At 39.6% G+C, this 26,210-nt stretch overlaps 1 protein-coding gene across 1 annotated transcript in view; it reads right to left on the reverse strand.

Annotated features, from left to right (window-relative positions):
- The window catches only part of SCGN (secretagogin, EF-hand calcium binding protein), a 49,428-nt gene extending 23,671 nt beyond the window's left edge, over positions 1–25,757 (reverse strand). Inside the window, exons 1-6 of the mRNA XM_023209658.2 lie at positions 25,287–25,757; positions 24,321–24,391; positions 16,122–16,214; positions 12,737–12,826; positions 8,301–8,357; positions 7,793–7,870 (exon numbers count right to left, since the gene is read on the reverse strand). Of these exons, the coding sequence (XP_023065426.1) occupies positions 7,793–7,870; positions 8,301–8,357; positions 12,737–12,826; positions 16,122–16,214; positions 24,321–24,391; positions 25,287–25,368 (471 nt within the window). The 5' untranslated portion in view covers positions 25,369–25,757. The remainder of the gene's footprint in view (positions 1–7,792; positions 7,871–8,300; positions 8,358–12,736; positions 12,827–16,121; positions 16,215–24,320; positions 24,392–25,286) is intronic.
- Between the last annotated feature and the right edge of the window lie 453 nt (positions 25,758–26,210).

The raw sequence follows: 26,210 nt of genomic DNA on the forward strand, positions 1-26,210 counted from the left end.
TTTGAGACGGAATCTCGCTCTGTTGCCCAGGCTGGAGTACAGTGGCGTGATCTCGGCTCACTGCAAGCTCTGCCTCCCAGGTTCACGCCATTCTCCTGCTTCAGCCTCCTGAGTAGCTGGGACTATAGGCACCCGCCACCACGCCCGGCTAATTTTTTGTATTTTTAGGAGAGACAGGGGTTCCCCGAGTTAGCCAGGATGGTCTGGATCTCCTGACCTTGTGATCTGCCCGCCTCAGCCTCCCAAAGTGCTGGGATTAAAGGCGCGAGCCACTGCGCCCAGCCAGCAGTTCTTTTTTAAAAAAACTTTAAAGGAGATCCTCATTCCTGCCTAGAAATGATTGCCATATGCTATTCCAAAAAAGATTTAGAACCCCCTCCCATATTATCAATTGAGAATTATTTGTCAGGTAATTACTGTGTCTAATAACATTCTACACACTATGGGACATCCCAAACAATTATTAAGATGGTACATGATTTTAGGAGTATACAATTGTAATTGAAGAGTGAAAAAGAAATATCTGAACTATACGTTAACGAATAAGATTCAGCATTATCTCTTTATGATAGAAAAAGAGACAGAGCAACGTGACAGGATATTGGAGGAGACTGAGGAAGGAGATAAGCATTCAGGTAAGTTCTGAAGGAAGGATAGGATTTGGAAATGAGGCAGAGAGAACAGAGGAAGACATTATAGACTAGCAAATGTAAGAACAAAGACACCAAGATAGAAATTCACATGATAGCAATAGGTTAGCCATAGAGAGTCACCAGGGAGGACGAGGGTTGTTCTGGGAGTAGAGGAGAGAAGTTAGAGTGGGAGAGAGAATGGGGCCAGATGATACAAGAGCTTGAAAGCCATAAGTAGGAGTTTAAACTTTTGCAGATCCATGCACAGGTGACTGACATCATTCATTCATTTATTCATGAGTTCATTCATTTAACAAATATTTATGGAGTGCCTACTATGTGTCAGACACTGTTCTATTTACTGAACAAACAAAGATTCATGCTCTCATGGAGCTGATTTGGAAAGAGGAGATGGAAGGGGGAAGGAAAATAAGACAGATAAGTAAAATACTGACTGCTTTACATATTTAACATGAAATATACATGTTACCTATGTTAAATGCTCTGGAGGAAAAATTAAGTAGCATATAGAATAGCAAGTTGTGGGGTACAATTTTAAATGGAATGGAAATGGAAAGCCTCAATTAAAAGGTGGCTTTTTCATAAAGACCTGAAAGAGATGAAGGTAAATCAAATGCATACCAGGGTTAAAAATATATTGGCAGGGATATGGCAAGTGCAAAGCACCTGTGGCAGCACATACATGCATGTCAGAGTAACCAAAAGTATGACAGGCAATAGTGTGGCAAGACTAGGACTGGGGAGGAGATAAAAGGAGATAAGGTGGGAAAGGTGATGACTTGGTGTGTGAGCAGGTGCTGTAGGAACTTTGGCTTTTTCTCAGAGACAGAGCCTTTGGAGGTTTTTGATCTGAAAAATGACATAATCTGACTCACAGTATAACAGGATCACTCTGGCTGCTGTGTTTCATAGAGATGGTAAGAGACAGGAGTGGAAATAGGGGGATTTGCTGGGAAGCATCTTACAATTTGGTTGAGAAATAATCATGGCTTGGAACAGGGTGAGAAATGATCAGATTTAGAATGTAATTTAAATGTGTTCAATAAGATTTGCCAGTTAGCTGTGGAGTGATAGAGAAAGAGGCATCAAAGATGGTTTCAAGTGTCATGCCTTGAGCAACTTGAAAGCTTGAGGAAGACCAGTAGTGGAGCAGGTCTTTGGGGAAAGCTCAGAATTTCAATTTGAGACATGTTGAAAATGTATATTAGGCATGCAGTTCAAGTAGAGATACACATTTAAGTGTATCCAAGAAGTTTAGAGAAGTGGTCTGAGTCAGCCATATAAATCAAGGGTGGTCAGCCTTTAGCTTGTATTCAAAACCATGAGACTGGTTGAGATTACCGAGAGTGAGAGTGGACATAGAAGAGAAGAGATCTGGGGACTGAGCCCAGACGAGTGTCAGATTGGCCTGGATCACAGTGATGAATACCTAGACCCAGAGAAGGAAGCAGATATGAGCTGCTTTAATCCAGGCATGAAATATGAGAGCCAAGACCAGGATCATGGATGGGGACAAGCTTAAACTCATATCATTCTCTTTGTCTGCCATTGTTGCGGGATTTAGGAGGATGAGAGTGACTTCGGGTTGAAACAGAAGAATATTGAGTGCACTCAGGCCCAGCTGACTCACGTGCAAAAGACTAGGATCGGAATAAAGACAGCACTTGACTTTTACATACACTTTACAAAAGGGGGTGGGCTAGCTTGAAGCAAGCTTACATTGGCATGAAAGCAGGGACACAGAGGCAGGACAAACTTAGGATTGCACATAACCATTGCCAAGCAACCCAGTTGTCCATTATCTAGGTTTGCCTGGGCACAGGCTTATCTCTTAACCTTCACTATGGTACCCAGGCAGCTGTAGTTCAGGCCTACTCAGGCTTCTTATGACCTTTGTTGTACTTCCTAGATAAAACAGAATACCTGAAGTCACTAGTTATAGAGAACAGCAATCTATAAACTCATTCCATAAAATAAAGGAAAATTTGTTTTTCTTCTCCCTATGTTGAGGGAGTGCTGGGAGAGTCTCCAGAGCACATTAAGTAGTATTATCAAGACTTTTCCTGGGTCTGGGCTGTGCTTGTTGCTGCCTCTGGGACAAGTCAGCCTAATATGGGAAAACTTATTTCTCTTTCTTTTTATTTTTCTTTAATTTATCACCTCACCATAGTCTCAGATTTAAATGTATTGTTTTATAAAAGTTCAAGTTTCCTGCTCTAATTCAGTATGTGATTTAACATCAGCCAGAAATATTAGCTTACATTTAACGAAAGTAAATATTATCTAAAAATATCCTATCCAGACAGCTAAATCTTTCCTCCTGCCTGGCGTTGGCAGCACCTCTAAATTCAGCATCATAATTTGATTTTAATAATAGGCTATCTCCTTCCTTGTCCAGAACATTAATTAGGAATCAGGATAAGACAAGATGTGCAGACCTCAGCTTCTCTCTTCTGATTGGTCATTCTGCCTTAACTCACTCATTAGTCATGCTTCAGCCAGTTTTTAAATGTGCCAATCCTTATTCAGATGAATTTGAATTCATTTAATAAGTTATATCTCTTAAGTAAAGCATTTGATGCTAAACCTCAGAACAAAATCTTTAATACAGTATTGCCATGATTATGTCCATTGCTCAATAAAAATCCATTAAAGCAGCAATAACGTGATTTCACACTTGGTATATCAGAGCTCAGGATGTAGAAGTCGTTTTTTAAAAAGCTAAGTTCCTAAAAGTTAGTACACCCAAAAGTTTCTAGGGAAATGTAAAAAGTCATTTAAAAAATGAACTATCAAGTTCCAAAATCTGTTTGTTGGAAAGTATAAGTCACCTCTATGACTTAGGGAAGAAAAATGAAATCGATTGGTCAAAATTTCATTAAACTCATTTTGTCTTCTAATCAAACTCAAATCTTTGGGTGGAAACTCTTTCATCAGCTTCCTCCACACTTGGCTGTCATCTCAGTGCATAAAAAGTCAATGAGAAGCTGATATAGCTTGGATGTTGTCTCCTGTAAATCTCACATTGAAATGTAATCCCCAGTGTTGGACATGATGAATCATGGGGGCAGATTTCTGATGAATGGTTTAGCACCATCCCCTTGGTGCTGTCCTTGCTATAGTGAATGCTTTCTCCCAGCATCTGGTTGTTTAAAAGTGTGTGGCACCCTCCTCGGCTCTCTCTCTCTTGTTCCTGCTTTTGCCATGTGATGTACTTGCTCCTGCTTCACCGTCTACCATAAGTAAAAGCTCCCAGAGGCCTCCTCAGAAGCAAAGCAGATGCCAGCATCATGCTTGTACAGCCTGCAGAACCATGAGCCAATGAAACCTTCTTTTATAAATTACCCAGTCACAGGTGTTTCTTTATAGCAACACAACAATGGCCTAACACAGGGGCCATTTGGAGTTTGTTTGATTATGGACCTGTCTCCATGGGACAATTTAGAACCAAAATGAGTACTTAACTGCAGCACACATGAGCAGAAGTGCTATGAGGTGTTGGCAATGAAACAGACATAGAATAATAGGACTGTCTTGGCCAATGGACAGTTCTCAACCTAGATACTTAAACATTGGGTAAGATCACTCTGATTTCCCTCAGCTACTTCCCAGGACTCTATACTTACAAATCTAAGCTAAAAATGTTGCATACTGCCAAATTTTCTTGAGCTCAGGACATCCCATTGTAAGGTGATGCCAGCCTGAAGCTTCTTTAATTTAAGCCTGACGGCTGTAAAGGGAAAAGCTCTGGGCAACTGGCCTGATTTGTGATGTGCATCATCTTTCTTCAACCACATACTGCACCCTTTCTGATTCTGCCCTGGAGGGTCTGGTTTAAGGGAGAGGAGAAAAGGAGAATTTCAGAGCATAAAGCTCTGCTTGGGGAAGATTGGGTCTGTGCAAAATGCTGAAATGTGCAATATGCAACCCTCCAAGCAATATGCAATATGCTCCCTCCAACCCAAGAGGGAGCAAGAGCCATAATAGGGGCACAGGGTCATAAGAAACATTGACAGGGGAAATAGGAAGTTCCCAAAGACAAATGTTCCTTATTTTGTCATGGTTTCATCATAGCTGGCTATTAGGTAACAACTGAAAGTTCAGTTTAATTTGCATTAAGTAGCCTACTACTTGTCAGGTCCCATGTGAGGGCTGGGACAAGAAGGTTAGATGCTGTCCTCACCCTTGAGGAGTCACAGGCTAGTGGGGTACAAGACCCATAAGCAGATAATATCAGTGTCATCCTTGACTCCCACGTGATTCATCAGGAAATCTTCTCAAATTTATCTTCAAAATATATTTAGTTCTCACCTCTTCTGCCACTCCAACTGAGTCCAAGTTGCCATCCTCCATCACCTGGATGGCAACAATGGCCTCTCACCAGATCTTCCTGATTCCATACTTGCCCATTGACGACTTCTCAATCAAGGGGGCAAATCTTGACATCCTCTGCATCATAGCCCTCTAGCCATTTTCCATCTAACTAAAACTCCATGTCCTCATGATGGGCTAAAAATCCCATGATGGTCTGGCTGCTGTTTAGTCTCATCCTTTCTTGCTCTGCTCTAGCCATGCTGGTCTCCCCCTGTTCTTAAAAATCCCAGGCATGCTTTTGCACTAGGGGCCCTGTGCCTCCTGTACCCTCAGTCCCTCCTCACATCTCACCTCAAAGGAACCACCCTGACCACCTTATTGAAAAGTACCCCTTCTTCCCAGTCCCCTACCCCAACTGCTCCTGCTAGCACTGCCATTCCCGGCCCAACTCCACTTTTTAATTTTTTCCATAACACTCATCTCCCTCTGTTATGCAATATAATGAATTATTAATTACATTTATTATTTGTTGTCAGTCTCTCCTTTGTCTATTTTGCTCACTGTTGAATCCCTGTTGACTAGAATAATGCTTGGGGCATAGTAGATATGTAATGAATATTTGTGGAATGAATTAAATTATTAAGAAGCTAAGATGATGATATGCACAAGGCACTACACAGGCACAGAGAAGGGGTACTGGGCTCACCGTGGAGGGAAGGCTACGGAAGATTTTTTTTAGGGCAAGTTGATATCTAACTGAATAGCGAATGATGAGCAAGAACCAGGTGAAAAAAGTGAGGAGAAAAAAGCTGAGCTATATTAAGAAGTAAAAGAGTAGTGGTTTAGTATGGTTAGTTGGAGGTGGGGGCAAGCTCCTCAGAGTCAAAGGTAGTCAAAGAAATACTGGCAACATGCTGGAGATTCTACATGAAAATATATTCATTAAGTAGGTCATGTTTTATAAGTCGATAAAATCGAGATAACAGCAGCATGTTATCATTCTGTTAAATTAACACGGTGACCAGTGTTAACATTCTGTTAAATCAATGTTAAAAATATGCTGAACTAGAAAAACACCTCCTTATTGTTCTGTACCCCAGGCAGTTTCCATCTAATTTCCTTTTTCATAGTATTCATTCTATTAGAGGGCTTCACTGGAGCTTAGGTCAAAAGGAACCTAGAGATTTTCCTGTAGCTGGGGAACTGCTTCCCACTGCTGGGGGATTTCCCACTTCACCCTTTGGTGCTGAGCACATATTTACTCAGGATTTCAGACATCATTTTGCATGCTATTAAAACAAATCAACATAGTAAGAGGCTGAATAATTTCCTTAATTGAGATCCTGTTCTGAGATTTGATTCTCTCCTTGGCATTTGCTTTCTCCTGTCTAGGCCAATTACAAGTTACCACGGTCAAGAGCACTTGCTCCTTCCCAGCATAGACTCACTTGACTGGAGGCACATTCAGAGCAGAGTACAGAGGGAGAGTAGAGAAAGCTCCAGGGCTGAAAACCAGGGGAGCTTAACTTCCAGCTTAACAGATGTCTTTAGCTAATGAACATTTTTTCTCAGTTATCTGATCTTTAAAATGAGCTTAAGAACTCAACCTGATGGTGACTTAGTCACTTAAAACGCTTTCTTAGCCTTAGTCATCAGATATATAAAATTGCATGAACAATACCAACACTGTAGAGAAGTTGTTAGAAATATTATAGTATTTGGAAATACCAATTAAAAGCCTAAATAGGTCAACCTGGTGGTACACATTTTAACAAACTCTTCTCAGTAATATGTATCCCTGACTTCACCATAAGGTTCAATGAGGTGAATCTGCTCAATAACTCTTTATATAATAAATATGACAATCCTACAAGTAATTAAGGCTTTATCAGCAAATTTCCTTGCTTACTAATTAAGAAACCTGAAGATTTTTATAGGAATGAACCACACGCCTAGGGATAGAAAAGGATAGGGGAGGAGAAAAGACAGAGGAGCCAGATACAATTTAATACAAATCATTGATGAGTACTGGGAGAAATGCATCAAGTCAGGTGTTGAAACAGAACATGAGGATGAGTTTACCAAAGGCACCTTCCTACTTCACCACTTTCCATGGAGCTTGACACAAAAATAGTCTCAAAGTCACTTGGAACAAGGATGACATGAGGGGAATGTGAAATAATGACAACTACTGCAATAAGAGCTAACTCATTATATTCTGGACAGTATGCAAGTCCTTCAAATGCATCAACACATTTGCCCTCACAGGAATTAGGCACTATTCATCCCCATTTTATAGGAGAAGTAAATAAAGTTGAGAGGCTTGACAGTTTTCTTACATCATAGCTAGTCAGTGGCAGAGGTAGGACATGCATCCTCCATCTATCTGACTCTCCAACTGCACTAAATCAACATGCTAAATGAGGAGAATCATCCACTGTGGTGAGAGGCAGCTTCCATCTGTTTGGTACTGATTGTCTAAGTCCATGTTTACTTGTTTCCATGTGACTTCAATTAACATTGAGGTTATTGGCCTGGTGCTTAGAAACCTAATATTGACTGAACTTTTCAGGTTTCCCCACAGACTGGTGGACAGCTTTCTCTCTCAAATAGATGCAACCTGGTCACAAGAGAGAGGCTACAACAGTTCAGTTTTAGCCAGTGTTTTTCAGAGTTGAGGTTTCCTCTTGCATTCATTTAGCCTTCAATTTCTCAAGGACGAACTCTCTAGCAGACACTGTTTCTGGGGTCTGAGGAGGCAGTGGGGGAGCTGTCCTCATGGAGGTAATTACTCATGGAGTAGTGAGTAATTACTCATTACTTACCATGGTGCCAGTATATTCTTCCAGTTTAGCCTCAGAAATGGCCTTTCTGTGGTGAAGAAAGAGGTCTCGGAGGAAGTTCTGTGGCGCCAAGAGAAGAGTCATACGTCATATAGTGAGCAAATAAACTGCAAAGGTCTTAAAAGGCCTTATTTCAAGAATTGTGGGTTGTTTGTTTCCAGGAGGAAATAAAATGCTTTTAGCAAGCAATAAATCCAAGAATTGAGGGCTGTCACTATTTATAGGGAGCTCATGGGGCCCAGGGAATAGCTCCAGCATGAAAAAGTTATAATAAATGCTCAATTATGCTTTTTTTCCAAAGACAGCAATGTGACTTGCACTTTCTAAACCTTTTAAAATGAATATATATACATATATGTACATATGTATGTATTTTTGAGTAACATACTCAAATACATCTTTCTTGGGCCCACAGAAATCAAACTCATGATACATACGTATCAAATTCCCAATGATAAACAAACCCACCCCTTCACCCAGTGACACTTACGCGGAGCTCAGCAGCTGATATAAAGCCACTGCTGTCAGCATCATATTTGCGCCAAATCTGAAATACACAAAAGTCATTAATTCATTTATCCTCAGATAAGTTGGAATAATTATGTGGTATCTACTACAGTTCAGCATCTGAAAACAGTACTTAACTGAATGGAAATTCCACTTTTGATAGGAAACTTTAGGCTTTCTTTGGTGACAGCAATTTTGGGCAGAATCCACCAGAAATGGATCACTGCATTCACCTGGAGCCACTTAAGGAGGGCCACAGTGGTTTCAATGAAAGCCCAGAGTGGGCTTTAATCGAAAGGGTTCTTTTGGAAAGTTCAGAATGGAAAGATACAAAGGGATGAACTTCAATTTGGGGCAATATGACAAACTAAGAAACCTCCTCAATACTAAATACCTAAAAATGCAACATCCTGTGAAAATAACTTTTAATTACATTGCATAGATCACAAGAAAGTGAAAGGACGTCTTAGAGACCCAACATGATAGGAAAGCACAAACTTAGAGTGGTAATGTAGGACTGAAACCAAAGCCTGTCCCAAGTATATCTGCTGGTCCCTGGCAACAAAGTCTGCAGTTTTATGAGAAAACTGCACATGTAGTAGACAGGGAATAAATCATGGGACCCACACAGGTGGAAAATCAGATCGAGGTGCCCGCTTTAAACTAAAGCTTCAAAACTAAAACCTTAATGAAAGATGAACTTTAAAAAATTACACTGCAGAAAAGTCCCCTAAGAAATCTTGCCTGTGTGGGCTTGTCTCTGATGGAGGGAATAAAATAACTGATAGTTCCCAGTTATAAGCTACTCCTCTCATTAGTGTGAGGCCAGCATTCATCCAACTGAAGATGCAGTTACTGAACTGGAAGACAGAACAGCTGAAACTCTTTGAGGAAAGCACTGAACTACTTTCTTTAATAAATTCTGTTACTCTCACCACCTCTGATTATTCCATGGACAAGGGTCACATCAGTTGGCAAGCTCCCTAACTCTTGTACAAAATAAAAGGTTACACTAAGTTGTTTTTTTTTTTTTTTTTTTTTTTCATTGACAGATTTTTCTTAGATCCTAAATGGATTGCCTGTGTTCTGTGTTACCAACTGCAGGAACCTTAATTATTAACCACAATCAGCGTCCTGAGCTCAGACTCTGCAGGGATAGTAGGAGATGTTGATACTGATGCTATGTCAACACTGATGCTGATATTTAGTGATGACAATTCAGAAATGTCACTCCTTTCAGACCCTGTCATTTGTGTCTGAATTTAGTCCAATTTACACAATGAGTTAAATGTGATTTACATCTTTTATCGTATGAATATACCAAAATTATGAGAATTTCAAATAATTTTTAAAATTTTTTGCATGCTTTTTAATTGCCATTCTCCAACAATTTCCATCTAAATTATTGTGTAGTTTTACTACAGCTGAGTCATTGGAGAGCCAAAGATTTTTATGTGAATATTCAGCAAGCCTATCTTTAAAGAATAAAGACAAAATAAAGACATTTCCAGACAAACAGAGCAGACTCTTAATAAAGGATATACTCTAGGAAAAAGAAGGAACAGGAAGAAGGAAATCTGAGATATACAAAAAGGAATGGTGAACAAAGACAATGGTAGCAATATGACATGTGGTGACACATGGGCAAATTGAAACAAATCTTGACTGCATAAAATTTGTGGGATTAAAGAAAACAAGATACAACTAATATTCTGGACAATAATGGCACATGAGTTGGTGGGTAAGAGTTATAGTGTGTTAAGATCCTGTGGTTCAGGGGAAAAGTAAAGACGTTAACTTAGAATTTCTTAAAATATGTAGAATATAATGGGATATAAGACAGTTAATTTTAAAAAACGAATAATTTACAATGATAGTTTTTAAAACTGGGTACAGAAAGGGAAAGCTCTTCTTTACAGAAAAAAATGACAAACTAGAAAGGCAGGAAAAGTAGAATTTAAAAAAAAAAGATAAGAAGCCTCCATAGGGCCATGTGCTTTTCCCACTTCTCAAGATTATTCAAGACTACACTAGGCCTAACATTTTAATACTATTTTTCTATATTCATGATTTTTTTTCTGAAATCATGTTCACTGTATAAAATTAATGAAATACAAAAAGAAAAAAATTATAATCTCCAGAAATTCCTCTCGTGAGATAATTACTTATTGTTTCTATGTGTTTCATTTCTATCATGTTTCTACAACATACACTAAAAAACAGAATTGGGGTCATATTGTCTATATGCTTGGGCGGTCTATTTGTTATTTTTATTAAAAATGTTATCTGAGTGTTTTTATTTGTTTTTGTTTTTTTTTTGTTTTGAGATGGAGTCTCGCTTTGTCACCCAGGCTGGAGTGCAGTGGCACGATCTCAGCTCACTGCAAGCTCCGCCTCCCGGGTTCAGGCCATTCTCCTGCCTCAGCCTCCGAGTAGCTGGGACACAGGCGCGCACCACCACACCCAGCTAATTTTTTTTTTTTTTTTGTATTTTTAGTAGAGACGGGGTTTCACCGTGTTAACCAGGATGATCTCGATCTCCTGACCTCGTGATCCGCCCGCCTTGGCCTCCCAAAGTGCTGGGATTACAGGCGTGAGCCACCGCGCCCAGCCTGAGTGTTTTTAAACACAATTAGAATCATTTTGAAAATGTCTTAAAATACATTTTAAATAATTATGACTTTATACACAATTGGAAAATACAAAAGTACAAAGAATAAAATCACCTGAAATCTTACCACTTACGAACAACCAATATTTATTTGTGTATACTTACCTATTATCTTATTTATTCAGGCCTCAGAGTAAACAACTTTTAAACAAAGTTAAGATCAAATTCCATATACAATTTTGTTTCTTAATATTATATTGCATTTCCTTCATGTCATTAATTATTTTTTGAAAACTTGATCTTCAGTGATCAAAAATGTTGAATACTGGAGTTTTTTTGCTAATGAATCTGCAGCACCTAGAACAGTGCCTTGCATATTACAGTGCTCATAAGAATTTGTAGAATGAATGAATTATATGAATATATCATAATTTAATTAACTTTTCCACTATTGTTAGACATTTATGTTATTTTTAGTTTGAACTATAAGTGACACTGCAACATTATATGAACATCATTGTACAGAAAACTTTTGTCTACATTTCTGATTATAGCCATAAAATAGATGCCTGAAAAAATAGAATTTTTGTGGGTTTTTTGTTTGTTTGTTTGTTTGTTTGTTTGTTTGTTTTGAGACCAAGTTTCCCTCTGTCCCTGAGGCTGAAGTGCAATGGCACGACCTATGCTCACTGCAACTTCCACCTCCTGGGTTCAAGCAATTCTCCACCCTCAGCCTCCTGAGTGGCTGGGATTACAGGTGCCCACCACCATGCCCAGCTAATTTTTGTATTTTTTTTTTTTAATAGAGATGGGGTTTCACAGTGTTGGGCAGGCTGCTCTTGAACTTCTGACCTCAGGTGATTCACCCACCTTGGCCTCCCCAAATGCTGGAACTACAGGTGTGAGCCACAGTGCCCGGCCAGGACAAATTAAAAAAAAAAAAAAAAAATTAACTGTGAATAATGAAATTGTAAAGGATCGTGATTGAATTTTTCCAAAATTACTTTCCATAAAATTATTGCATTTCTTGAGTTACTGGCATAAATTCATGGTCCATTCAGAATTTATTCTGTAAATTGCCTACGCAAAACTTATTATCTCCTAAATGGGGACATGGTAACTGCTTCCAGTGTGGGGCCCCGGATGCAGTGGCTGTCTTGAATCTGCTGCTCTGGCCTTGAGGAAACCCTTATCTGCCCTTGACTGGTTGTTTTTCCCCAACAGAGCAGTAACACTGAGAGGCTGAGAGAAGGGGTAACCAGAGGGAAAGTGGTAAGAGAGGTTATTGATATTGCCTTTAGCTTTTACTCTCCCATGATTATAAACAGAAGGCCTCCTGGCTGGACCAGCACTCTAATACATTATGTTCTGTATCACCATGCCTTCAAAACTAAAATTAGTTGCCCCTATTTTCTGGAGTCTAGATTTCTAGACAGCATTCTCAAAAGGCTGAAGCTCCATAGGGATATTGGCTTCAGATGGGGCACCTGCTCTCCTTTCCATAGTCCCCCACCTCCCCTCCCTCTCCATTCTTCAGTGTACCTGCCTGGCCTCTTGTCTAAAGTTTCCTCCAGCCCAAACTAAAGGAGCCTGTCAGCTCAGGAGCACCCCAGGACAGCACTGAGAGAACACTGGGGTTTGGGACCAAAGTCCTCACTCATCACTAAGGCATTTTTTGCTTGGTCTTATCCTCAGTGCTCAGCTCTCCCTTGACCGCTGGGCAGGAGTGGTGGCAGCCGCAGCAGGTGGCTAAGATCGTAGCCTTGTCTCCATCCTCTTTCTCCATAAAGACATAACCAAGCACTCACCTGCATAAACTCCACACTGCTGTCCAGTGGGTTTTCCCGACGAAAGACCAGAAGAAAGTTTTCATCCTCAGATAAGAACATACCAGCAAGCTAAAGGAACAGAAAAAATAACAGTCGGGGGACACTGGCCAGTGTCTATTTAAGAATGCTCCCTGGTAAAAGGCATGGTGGTACGTCTTCCAGGGCAGAAGGTCTCAGATCTTCCAGGATGAACAGCTCAGTTTGCAGTTCTGTGCTCTTGATTGACATTCTTTGATTCATTTATTCTTTCAGAAAGTATCACACTCCTACTAAGTATAAATCGCTATGGATATCTGCCTTCCATGAGCTTAAAATCTAAGATAATGATGAATATAACATTAATATCAATAATAAATTTGTTAAGTGTTGATATGTTCCAAGCACTATTCTAAGAACTTCCAATACTGAATTAATTTAATTCCATAATAACAGAGGATAAAAATAGCAAATAATGCTTATGTTTCCCAGGCATTATTCTAAATGCTTGCATATGCTAATTCATTTAATCCTAATAACAATCTATAGGGTGCACAACATACCATTACTGTTATTTTCCGGTGCAGGAAACTGGTCTATACAGAGATAAGGAACTTGCCAGTTTTGTATTTAGTGTGCGATGAAGTCAGTATTTCAGCTTGGCGATCTCAAGCCCACACTTTTAATCACTATGGTTTACTGGTGAGATGCTGTATATATGTAGTACTTCAGTGCAAAAGCAGGAATAACTGCTGCCTGGCTTGATACTTGAGTGTTAGCTATGGGTTTGTATTCTTTAACATTATTAGTGTCTATAAAATACTACAACAGTTGACTCAAGTATGATAAATTCAACCAATCAGTTTTTTAATATGAGCACCAGTTTGACTGATTTACTTCATGCACTCCCTTGAACAAAGGTATAATAATAACTTGTTCCCCTATGTAGTTATAATACTTTTTTCAGGTTTGGCTGTGTTCATTTCCAAGCCTAGGGTATTGTAGTATATGTTGTCTTCTTTCTGAGCTGTTGCCACAGGCAATGGTCATTTCTTCTCTGAGTAGTTTGCTTAGTGTCTTGTACAATACCACAGAGTGAGTCCACAGCAGATGCTCCAGAAGGGATTTAGGTGTGATTAGCTCACATTCTCATTCACATTTTCTAATTGGATGTGGGTCAGCTCAAGGACACACCATGTTAATAATAACTACCAGATTTTGAGTGCCTGCTACGTGATAGGTACCAGCAAGATGCTTTTTATTTATCATCTCATTAAGTCCTCACACCAGTTTTTCAGGATGAGTGTAAATATCCCCTTTTTGTCAATGGGAGGTAGTGCAGTTCAAAGTGTAAGTGATAGGCTTTAGAGTGAAATTAAATTTCTTCTCCATTACTTACTAATGATTTGATCTTAGGTAATTTAGTTAATATATCTGTGCCTCGATCTCCTCATTTGGAAAATGGAGATAATAATATTGATATCCTTGTCCAGATGGGAAGACTAAAAGTAAGATGAGCCAGTATTTATAAACTGTTTAGGAAAATACCTCATACATATCAAATAGTCAATAAATGATGACTGCCATGTTGGTGAAGATGATAAAATTGAGGCTCAGAGAAATTAAGTAACTTGCCTAAGGTTTCATATTCCACCATATTGACTTCATGCTTTTCTCATCAACCTACACAGGGTCAACTGGAATGGAGAACTGCTCTTTTAGGCTAACAGTGGTCTTTTTCCCATCTTATTTTTTACTAGAAAATCCAACAAGAACCAAAGTGGTCTAATTTTTATGTCACGACTACCTGTAATTGGAGTAAGTGAAATGGTCAATAGTACAGCAAGGGAATGTAGGGGAAACAAAAGACCTTGCTGTTCCTTAGACTCACAGACTCATAAGGTTTTAAGGAGCCTTGGGAACGATGCAGTCTTGCACCATCAGCTTTCATAAAAACAACAACCTCAATGACACTCATATGCAGGATTAAAAGACAAAAATGGTTGGCCAATTACTGGGGAATGTCTATCTGTTATTAGTAAGATAATGACATAGTTTTCAGTTATTTGCTATGTTTTGCTCATTCATTAATTAGGTCAAGAAATACTGAGCCCTACTATATGCTATGCTCTGTTCCAGGGTCTGGAAAATTACAACAGTGAACATGTGGTTATGAATCTTTTGTTTAGTACACCTAACTTGCTGTTTGCATTTACTGTTCTGTTGATGCATACATTGATACTTTTACATCCAGTATAATGATAATTTTTGATTACATATACAATTTTGCCTTTGATTAAAAGTTTGGAAACAGCTACACTCATAAATCTAGAGTTTAGTTTATTAGTTTTCTGAAAAGGCAGTCTCCTGGTGAACATGCATACTTTTTATAAAGGGAAAATATCCTGCCCTATTAACATAACTTCCTGAAGAAATTATCCTATTATTCTCTTCAATAATATTGACTGCTCAAATATGGCAGTGTCACAACATCAAGAGACTAGCTCTCCCAGTGTCAGGTAATATGTCTAACAGGCAATTTTGACTATGAAAAAATATCTTAGTTTCAGATTGACTCATTTTCACATACAGATTTATAGCTACATAGTAGGAACCTGTATAGATTCCTATCTATAAGCAGGGTTCCACTAAAACCATTGCCACTTATTTGGTCATGTTATTCTAGGAAAGTAACTCAAGTCCTTATCAGCAAAATAGGGATAATGGCCCATGCCTATCATCATCTTAACTACTATGGGAATACAATAATAAAATGTATGTGGAAGTCCTTTCTAAACTGTAAACATTTTTGTAACTGGAAGGAGAAATGATCAGGTAAGTTGTAGACCATCCACAGCGCTGCACATGTAGCATAGTTACATGCTTTAGTACATGCTCCATAAAAGTGGATTGAGTTGAAGTAAAGACAGCTATTGTCTGTCATGCTTTTAATGATTTTAGGGATAGATCTTTCCCATCTCCACTGGGAGATGATGCTGAAGTTTAATCTTATTTATTTTCAGTAAGTTTTTCCTTATATCACTGTTCAGTTTGAACAGGACATTATATAAAGAGACAAATGGTGGATCAAATAATTGAAAGGTCTCTATCATTTCAATTCCCCAATTATAAAATAGGTACAAATATTGATTGACCTAAATAAAATGATAAAAGAATTGCACACTCTTTGTTACTAAGTAGATGAAAAAGGAGAAGTGATTACTTTTTAAATGTTATCTAAGCCAAATGCCTTTCAGAAATCTCTAATTTCCTGATCAAATGTAAAGTTTCCATTGTCTTTCAAAGACTATTACAGCTCAAGATGACAAAGTAAAGAAAAAAACGGTCAAGAAGAGTAGAGCCATGAAAGTATAGTCATGAAAGGTACCTCTTTCATCTGAATGTGACCATCTTTAGAAGCATCTCGGGTAGTCATAAATTGCTGTTTCACCTTGTGCAAATTTGCTTTCATGACCGTGTCCTGCAATTGACCAAACAGGGCCACATTAAAGCCACTGAGATCTCAAAGATATAGTTAGGATAGCAAATATTCAAAACACACAGCATGATAATTATGTTTTTCGAACCTGGAAAGCAGGTTCCTTGGCCATTTAAAGTGATTTTATCCTTTTGTAGAAGAAAGAGCAATGCTGGAGATTTCTTGAGCAACCAAGCACTAATCAGAATCTTGACTAGGTACAATTTACAGTTAATTAGTTATTAAAATATTGATAAAAAGAAGCTTAGAGACTAGGGTGCTGGAAGAACAAATTTGAACAATGTTATATTTGGTTGTGACAAAAGATTGTATTGTAATTACAGGTTTTCTTCCCAGTAACTCAGAGGTTTTACATTTTTTAACTGAAAAGTCCAGTTGTTCTGGGCCCCCAGGTGTATGTAACTCCTTTTTAATCTTCTTTTGTATTCTCTAAGGAAAAAAAATAATGAGAAGGGAGAAATAATTAAAGAGGAGACCAAAGTAATAAGGTAATTGCTGAGTTAACCAAAGATATTACAACTCCCTTCTATGTAGAACCTTAATTGTCTTCTTTGGTGGATTTTATGTAAAAGTGACATATGTAACCAACAATAAAGAATGAATTCTGATATAAGGGTTGAGAAGCATAGATAATCCCAAAGAGTGCCCAATTCTAAGATTCTAGACTTGCTGAAATTTATGCTAAATTCATTCTCCTTAATACTATCATGCTACCTCTGGTCCCAAGCCCTCCAGCTGTAAGTTAGAAGGGCTTGGAATAGATAATCCTGTTGACTCATTATCCTCCCTGTTGGTGTTGGGGGTGGAGGTAACTCAGCCTTCAGGACACTCTCTGGATGCATCATCCATGCACATGTGTACAGGACAGTTATCTGGGTGGCCTTGGGCTGACTCAATTCTTCTGCCTTTCTTACTTGTGTTTTTCAAGAATAACCCTAGCATGTGCTGGTGATGCAACATCCTGAGATAAGGAAGAACTTGCCAGAGCAACCCAGGTTCAAGATGTCCTAAAACACTTTAGCCCACCACATGTTGACTTCAGGTATAAAACTCAGAAAACATTGCTTTCTATCAAGCACCTACCATGTGCCCAAACACAATTCTGGCTGCTGGTGACATTATAGTCAGCAAAAGAGACCTGGTCTTTGCCCTCCATCACAGGCTGGTGGAAGGCATCTTTGTCTAGCCTTCCTTTCCACTGGGACCTCTCCCTAATGGAATAAGAGAGGAGATGGTGGAAAGAGAAGTGTGATGGGGAATTAACAGCTACCACATCCAATTCACAAGAATAGGAAAGAAGAGCAGGTGAATAAACATTTTTGGAGTGCCAGCCAGAGGATGGGCACTAAGCCATGCTCTTTAACAAATATTATCTCCCTGGATCTTCACAAAGGCCCTGGGAGGCAGAAAAAAAATGTACTATACCCTTCAGCCCCTGGCTTCCTTGCAGGCCTACTAGCTTCTTCCTCTTTGGGAAACTTGTTTTTTCTTTTGTGCTCCCGCTTCTTACATGGAAATTCTCCTTTATCATTTTCCCATCATTAGCTGAGAAAATGTTTTTGGTTTTTTTGTAGTCTTGACTCAGAGGGGCTGTCAGTCCTCACCTCTTCCCCTCAGGCTGTCATTGCTTCAGTTGACCTCTTGCATATGGGGAAGAACTTGCCAGAACAACCCAGGCTCTGTTTTAGTCCTTCCTAGAACAAAATGTCCTAAAACACTTCAGCATGGCACAACATGTTGCTCTCGGGAATAAAACCCAGGGAAGACTGCATATGGCAAATGTTTTCCAGGGAGTAGAAAATCTAGTAGAAAAGTAGTACAAACTCTCTACCTTCCAGATCTTAACATATGAACACTAATACTCAAATTCATGATAATTTTATCCATTACTGCACTATAAATCAAAACGTATGATTCCTTCAGATTAGTCTTCGTGATTTAGAAGCAAAAGAATAAAGGAGAAAAAAATCAGAGGATGCTTGGCAATCTTTTCTAAGGATCTGAGACACTCCCCTTTCATTTTACTGATGAGAAAACAGGCCAGAAGGGTGATGCCGCTGAATACTGGCAGAACAATCTTGAAACCAGCACATTTGATATCTGGTCTAGTGCACTTTCTACCACACCTTGTTGTTGCTTGAGATGAGGCAGAGAACACCTAATGGAGTCATTGCATTCCAGCATTAAGTTGTTAATAAATGAGAAATGGTTCAAACAAAATGCAAGGAAAGCTTGATGACTTGCTTTGGGATTTTTCAGGATAGGTTCTGGCAACTAGTTAGATAACCAGATGCTTTAAATATTATAAGACCCTGAAGCTTTGAAAGCCTATTCTTAGAAAACCAGGGAACACTTTGGTCAGCAAGAACAATTTTAATGCTAGGGAAGTTCCTGGGCATTATACTAGACCTCAACCCCTGACATTGGCATCCATTGTGCCAACTCATTGCAGGAGGTGGGTGCATAGCAAATGTTCAATGTAAGGTAGAAAAGATGCTGTGAGCTGATATAATTTAAGCTATTGGATCCTCTAATATCTGATTCTCTAAACTTCCAGGATTGGTGTGGATACTGGATATATAGGGAACTGCCAATTTTCATGTCAGTCAGTAGTTTGCCTCTTCCCTGTTTGCCTCCCTGACAAACTTTTGTCAGCAAGTAGTTTGCCTCCCTGACAAACTTTTGTCAGCAAGTATAAAGATAGAATTGTACTTCCTTTTTTTTTTTTACTTGTTGCCTTTTGCTGCAGGGGATGATAAATAGATGAAATTCATGCAACAGAAAGAAGTTAATGAATTAATGGCTTGTATAGTTCCCAAGTGGATAATAGTGAGCAATAAACTTTATTTGAAATAAATTGTAGTGAAGGTGAGTCTCTTAAAAAAAAAACAAAAGTTATATGAATAAGAACTTTAAAATAGCATCTATATGTATAGCTATTTTTTGAAGTTATAAACCCAAACCACTAGCATTTGTGATTAAGATGATGTATCAATCAAATGGATCTGGTATCCTAGCCATATCAAGGTCATCTGCTGTTTCTCTGGCTTTGGTCCTGTATTTAGAAACCCAAAATGATTAAAATAAGAAGACTTGGACAGTCTGACTCTGTAAACATCAACCAAACATATTCATATGGTGATTATAAATGGGGAAGAGTGAAGGGTCTAGTTAAAACAAAAAAAAAAAAAAAATGAATACCAGCCGGGCGTGGTGGCTCACACCTGTAATCCCAGCACTTCGGGGAGCTAGGGTGGGTGGATTATGAGGCCAGGAGATTGAGACCATGCTGGCTAACATGGTGAAATCCCATCTCTATTAAAAATACAAAAAATTAGCTGGGCATGGTGACACATGCCTGTAATCCCAGCTACTCAGGAGGCTGAGGCAGGAGAATCGCTTGAACCCATGAGGCGGAGGTTGCAGTGAGCCAAGATCGCACCACAACACTTCAGCCTGCGCAACAACGTGAGACGCCCTCTCAAAAAAAAAAAAAAAAAAAAAAAAAAGAATACCTTTCTAAATGAACACACATCAGACTAAAAATGTGAAAAAATACATTAATGATTTGGAACCAAAGCATCAAATGAAGAAATGAGAGATAATGCTTGTATCATTTGTCTAAGACAGAGCAAGTCTAACAGGTCCCTGAGATGACAGTCTGTCTGTTGTCTTCTGTCTTTCTTTGAGTAGCCTCCTTTACTCATGAAGGACCAAAGGTGGTGGTGAGTATGACTTAAGGCATCCTCCAAAGTTTACCCTAGCTTGGAAAACTTGCTCTCATAAACTGGAAATCATATATATATATATATGTATATATATATATATATATGCACACACACACACATACACATATATATATAAATATATATGTGTGTGTATATATATATATATAATCTTAAAAGCATTTCAGTGTTTAAGAGAGTAAGCTTCAACGATCCTGTGTGGGATAACCGCTTGGTGGATCTGAGGCAAAGCGGGACGTAGAATGAACACTGGGAAAACTAAGGACCCAAGAAGATATGCATCAGCATAAGAGCATACATATTGGGTGCTTTTGCAACTAAAAGCACCTTTCACTTATGTTATCTTATTGGTCTTCACTGTGAAACAGGCAGACCAAAACATTATTCTAATAATTATTATTTTATGGATAGGAAAATTGAGACCCAGGAGGTTTAAATGGCATGTTGCTATCACACAGCTCTAGGTTCAGAGATAGGGAATGAGCATTGGATTTCTGCCTCCACACATAGTTGTCCTTTCCCCTGACCATGAGCCTTCTTTGGAGTGGGCCTTCACAGACAAGAGGCACATTTTTTTTTTTTATTCTCTATGGAGGGTGAACAGGTTCTTTGAGACTCCAGGATCTTCTGTCAACCAGGTTTCCTCATGTGACACCCACTAATCATGGTGGGATTAACCTGTCTAGTCTCAGCACCAAAGATTTTGTATGTGCTTACATTTGAGTGTTCATGTACCATACAGGAAAAGCACAATACTCAACAGGGTCGAACTTCACTTTGAATTTCAGCTTGATGTTTTAGATTAAGAACTCTGCAAGTATAGCATTCATTTATTTATCTCTGAAACACAGGATCTGCTGGATGAATAAATGATTCTTTATGATGGGCTGGGCATTCCCAAAGGAAGTTAACTAACATGGGTCATGTTGGTGAAAAATTAGATTTTTAAAGTAAATAAATGTGAAGCCAAATAAGCAGTAGCCAGATTCTACATTACCTTTAGTTTGAGAGCACAGAATCTTGGCTTCTGTCTTCTCAGACCCCGAACCCCAAAGCTCATGACTATCCCTTTGAAACTGGGGCTTCTTCTGTTGTAATTTCCCATCAGTCCTTATCTGAGACACTAGGCTCCAGCAGGGTACTTATAATTCCTGAAGTATTGAAAGAGGCCCAGGATGTGGTACAGTCTGTACATGAGGGGTATGTATGCATAGAATCTGATGCTTATCCATAGACTGGCTAAAATCTCAGCATTTTGAAAGAAAAGGTTTGCAGGGAGTAACAGAAACAGCAGCAATTGCAGCTGATGGTTCCATTAAGTCAATCCCCTCCGAGGCTCTGAGGAACAGGTAATTACAAGCAGGCTGGTTGCTCTCCTGGATAGAGAGAACAGGTAATTACAAGCAGGCTGGTTGCTCTCCAGGCAGCTTGCTGTTAGAAACCTCAAAATACCTTCTTCTGAGGTCTCTGTGACCCAGTAATCAGCAGAGGAAAGTAGAGCTATTCATGCCTTTGAAGGATGGCTTACCACTGCTGAACACCAGAGCGAGGGGCTGCCTGATTGTGGAGGCCTCCCTGCTGCTGAATTCTGTACTCACTGGGCATTACCAATCAAAAGCAGGTATCACAATCAAATGGTGACTGTTCCTCAACTGAATGGGCTTCCATTTTGGAAATCCTGCCCTATTGTTAAGAACTTCCTTAAGGCCTGCTTATTACTCATCAGAGACAAAATCCAAAATTAGGAATAGCTTCCTTAATCAAGGTTGTCCAGGATGGAGCGCCCAATGAAGGTCCCTGCAAGCACACTCCCCAGAGTAGTGCCTCAGCATTTTGAAAGGCATCCAATGGCAGATGATATCATTTCTAGTTAAGGGTTCAAACTTATCATCCTGGCTCCAAAAGCTTTCTTCCCAGCCAAGTGCTCATGAGATGTGCCTGGGGCTGTTGCCACAGCTCAGTGGGATTGGCCTAATTATATTAGAATCCCCCCTCCAAAAGTCACCGTTCCTGGAGGAAAAGAGGGTAAAAAAACATGCAAACTGACTTTGAGTGCTTTTAAAATGAAAGATCCTTGGCAGACCCCAAATGTACTTAAATACCTACAGGATGAGACCTAGGGGTCTGCATTTTAACAAAGAAAATATAATTCTCAGGCACACTGAAATTTGATTTGCACTAGGGTAAGGATTCTGAGACCTTCCAACCCCCTTTCCAGCCTCAGGGACATTTGCACTGAATGCAGTTACATAGGACATCGGTGAGTCCTTTGTTGTCCTCTTTCCTCAAGGATTATGCTTGCCGCTGTGTAAGAGCATTAGTCCTTGGACCAGGTCTGAGATAGGGGCAGTAATAAAAACAATCAAGCTGCAAGAGATGACATCCCTCTTTTCTCTCACAAAGGCAACAATGCCTCTAAGGTTAGCCAAGGCCTCAGATGAAGATATCTCACAACATCCTCAACTTAAAGCAGACCCCAACTCGATGAATGAAAATTAGATACTCCAGCTTCAACACTGACAGCAATTTTTCTCCTCCCTTTTATAAATCACTAGAGCAAGGATCCCTCTGAAAAGGTGAGAAGTCCAGGTCCATGATGATAGATTTTTAGGAGCTGACCATCCCATTTATTCCAAGATTTTGAGTGGTTTTAACTTTGTCTTTTTGCCTTCTTCAAATACCCATGTTCATGATAGATAAGATGGGTTCCTGGAGCACAATGAGCCTTACATTTACAGATGTAAATAGAAGCCCTGTGGACAAGGCTGGTGGGCTTCACCATGGGCTGCTGGCATGTGAAACTGGCTGCAAGATTGAAGCAGAAGCCTCGCTTGGTGGAGGCTTCCTCAGCTCTACCTGTAGCTTGTGTAAGTACAAGAATGAAGGATAAAAAGGAGTGTGTGCAAGTGGTCTGACCAGAGGAAAGAAGGGACTCGTGTCTCTATCCTTCTCATCTGCTGATCCTTTCACTTCACAGGCTGCACAGGGTAAGGGGTGGAGTGCAGGCAGACAAAAAGCAATAAAAGGTAGAGAAAAAGGGAGATAAGAGGCAAAGAAAAGGTGAAGGAGAAAATGATGAGAAAAGAAATGAAAGTCAGAAAGAGAGATAAGAAAGAAAGAAGAAAGGAGAAATAAAAGGGGGAAAGGAGAGAACAAAAGAGCTTTGAGAAGCAGAGAGACTGGAAAAAGAATGGAAAAACAAAGAGATAGACAGCTGGAGAAACAAATGAGAAACAGATATAAGAAAGAGACAAGAAAGATGAGCGACAGAGAGGTCAGAGAGAAAGGCAAGAAACAGTGATAGATGAGAACCATGAAACACAGAGATGAGAAACAGAAGTGAGCAGAAAAATGACAGAGACAGACATAAAAAAAGACAGAATATGAGAGGCAGACAGAAATAGAGGGGGACCAAGAGATCTGTGTGGCTGAAGGGGGCAGATGCCAGCACCTTTGTTTCTGAACTGGCTTCCTTTGCACCCCCCATCCCATACCCTTTCCATGTTCTTACTTGTTCCCTCACTGAGCTCTCACATGAAAATATGATGCACTTCTATTCTTCAGATAAACAGCTAAAGGATAAGGACAAACTATCACCATCATTCATTTAAATTCAATTGTCCCTAGAGCATCTCCTTCTACTATGCATGCCCTACTGGAGCTTTCATCAGATCGAGCCCATCCCCAGGCTGGCCTCTGCTCATGTATTTCTGTGTAAAATTTTTCTCTGCTTTGGTACAGAGACTTTCAAGAGTTCACTTACATCTCCCAAGGACAGATTTACCATCAGATGGACACTAGATAGATTGGCTTCCATTTATATCTGGGCTCTGGGTATGCTGGCTGTTTCCTGGTTTGTCATTCCATGAAAAATCTGTAACCTCTTCTAATAAAATGAATAATGGAAAAATGATTTTAAATGGTTTGTAGTTTGCTATCAGAGGACTATCATACATATGAAACACCCAGAGCCTTAATGTGCTTAACATCTTTTCCAGCTTTTTGAACAAATTGGGCTACTTTATCCCCAGGTATAAATCAATTAGCAGAGACATAACCAAGGAGACATTCAAAACCAAGTTAACTGAGTCTACAGTTAAGGTCTCTGAGTGGATGACAGATGTTACACTGAAAGTCAGTGACCAGCATGTCTAATACTACAGTTGCGCCTTTTATAAAACCTGCCTAAATCCCTCTATGTTGCTAGGAGAGGGGGAGAAATTACATACATGTGAGGAAGAAAAGAGGTCAGATGGAATTAATAGGTACAAATAAACATAAGACTTGGATGTGTGTATCTTACTAAGAGGCATACATTAAGGCTTAGTGTACAAGTACTTACATCAGTACCCAGTTTCATCAACATGTGGAGAAAGAAAGCATCAAGTTCCTTCTCTTCTATGTAACCTTTTTCTAAATGCAAGAAAATAAACATAAATAATAGTAACATATAAAAAACACATGACAGTATTTATCTAAATATGTTTTTAATCTCACAATTTATAAAGCTTCCATCAACACTATTTTTGTTATTCCAATAACAAAGTGCCAACACCTACCTCTAGAAGACATAGGTTTGAACAGTAAACACCGTTCCAGAATAAGTGCTTTATGCTAGGGTTTATATTAGTGTTTGGAAAAGAAAGGCTATTAAGTACATGAATTTTAATCAACGAATAAGCGTGAACTTTACAATAAAATTTAACCCAAAAATTTTTGAAGCCTGGAGAAATTTAACAGGTAAGTATTGAATCCCAGTTTGCAGAGTTAAAACACACCTTTTAGATATTTTGTTTCTTTATTAATAAAAACAAATATTAAGTAGTTCCATTTTATTTTCAAGTAGTTTTTTGGTGGAGGAGTCGTTTTGAAAGTTGATAAAATTTATCCTCATTTTGAGAGAGTGAAGGGTGTACAACAAAGTCACTGAGTGAAAGTGAGCCCATTTAGGGAAGGATGACTTCAAATAGCTGAGTCCCACAAGCCTTGAATGTATACAATGATATTAGTCATTATATATACAATATATATGTATGTCTACCGTATATATGGCGTGCACACACACAAAGAGATATTGGAAAGGGGAAAGTGGAAATTCTACCACCCAGAATTTTAACAAGTTGTATAGATGTGTATCACCAGTATGCCAAACGTCTGTTAATGATACTGTATTAGGTACAACGCATTAACAACCCAGGTCGATAACTTTCCCTACAGTAAAGGGGAAACTCTAGGTCCTTTCAGCGGGCTGAGTTTAGAGTTAGAGCCACGTCTACACCTGAGTGTGCAAGTAGCTTGTTCTACTCACCATCTGCATCAAAGCGCTGCCAGACCTGCCAGAAGCCAGCGGCGTCCAACCGCCCCGGTGTCGGTTCGCGGGCGCTGTCCATGGTGTTGACGACGAAGACCAGGCACCGGCGCGGAAGGACCTAGACAACTTTAGTAAGGACTTCTTTACGAAATTTCTTGACTCCCTCTCCTGCTTCCTTCGCTATCTGATTAGCTTTGAGTAACTGTTGCTGTGGAGGACGCGAGCGCTGCTGGCCGTGGCGTCGCTGAGCCGTCTCAGCCCTCAGCAAAAACCAGCTGCTGGAAGCCCGCCCCGCTCCTGGCGCGCTGGTCCCGGCCCCACCCTGCGCGCTGTCCTGGCAGATCCTGTCTGTCTCTGCGCGTGGGGTATTCAGGAAGAAAGAAACTGTCTCCAGGCGTCCACGGCTCACTGCTTTTGCCCTTTAACTTGTTTGTCAGACTCAGAGAAGACATCCCTCTTACGTTTGACTCACTTTCCAAACTTGTGTCTCCAGGGGTTTCTAGGGAGAGCTGCCTCATTTAAAGGGTTGCAGGAAGTGTCAGGGTTAGGGCCTTTTGGGCTTGAGGATTTAGAAATGTAGTGTGTGGGGAGGGTAGGTGAGAAGAGATGGTGGTGGTGGTTAAGTGGTTCCCTTTAAGCAAGGAGTAAGTCAACAGCAATTATTGAGTCCTGATTGTATAGGACATACACATTGCTGTACCATAATGCACTATAAGGACTTGCAACTAAATAGGGATACTGCAAGTCACTGTGATTTAAAGTAGCATCATTAGGATGCTGAGGAAAATATAAACTAAACCGTACTCTGCGAGGAAAAGAGGGTCTGGGGGAGATGTGTCTGCCTGCAGGGTACTTAGGTAGAAGGCTTAGATGATTGTGTTTGGCTCCTAAGAGCCACATTAAGAACAAAGGATAAAAATC

The sequence above is a fragment of the Piliocolobus tephrosceles genome, chromosome 5, assembly GCF_002776525.5.
Source record: "Piliocolobus tephrosceles isolate RC106 chromosome 5, ASM277652v3, whole genome shotgun sequence".
Lineage (NCBI taxonomy): Eukaryota > Metazoa > Chordata > Mammalia > Primates > Cercopithecidae > Piliocolobus > Piliocolobus tephrosceles.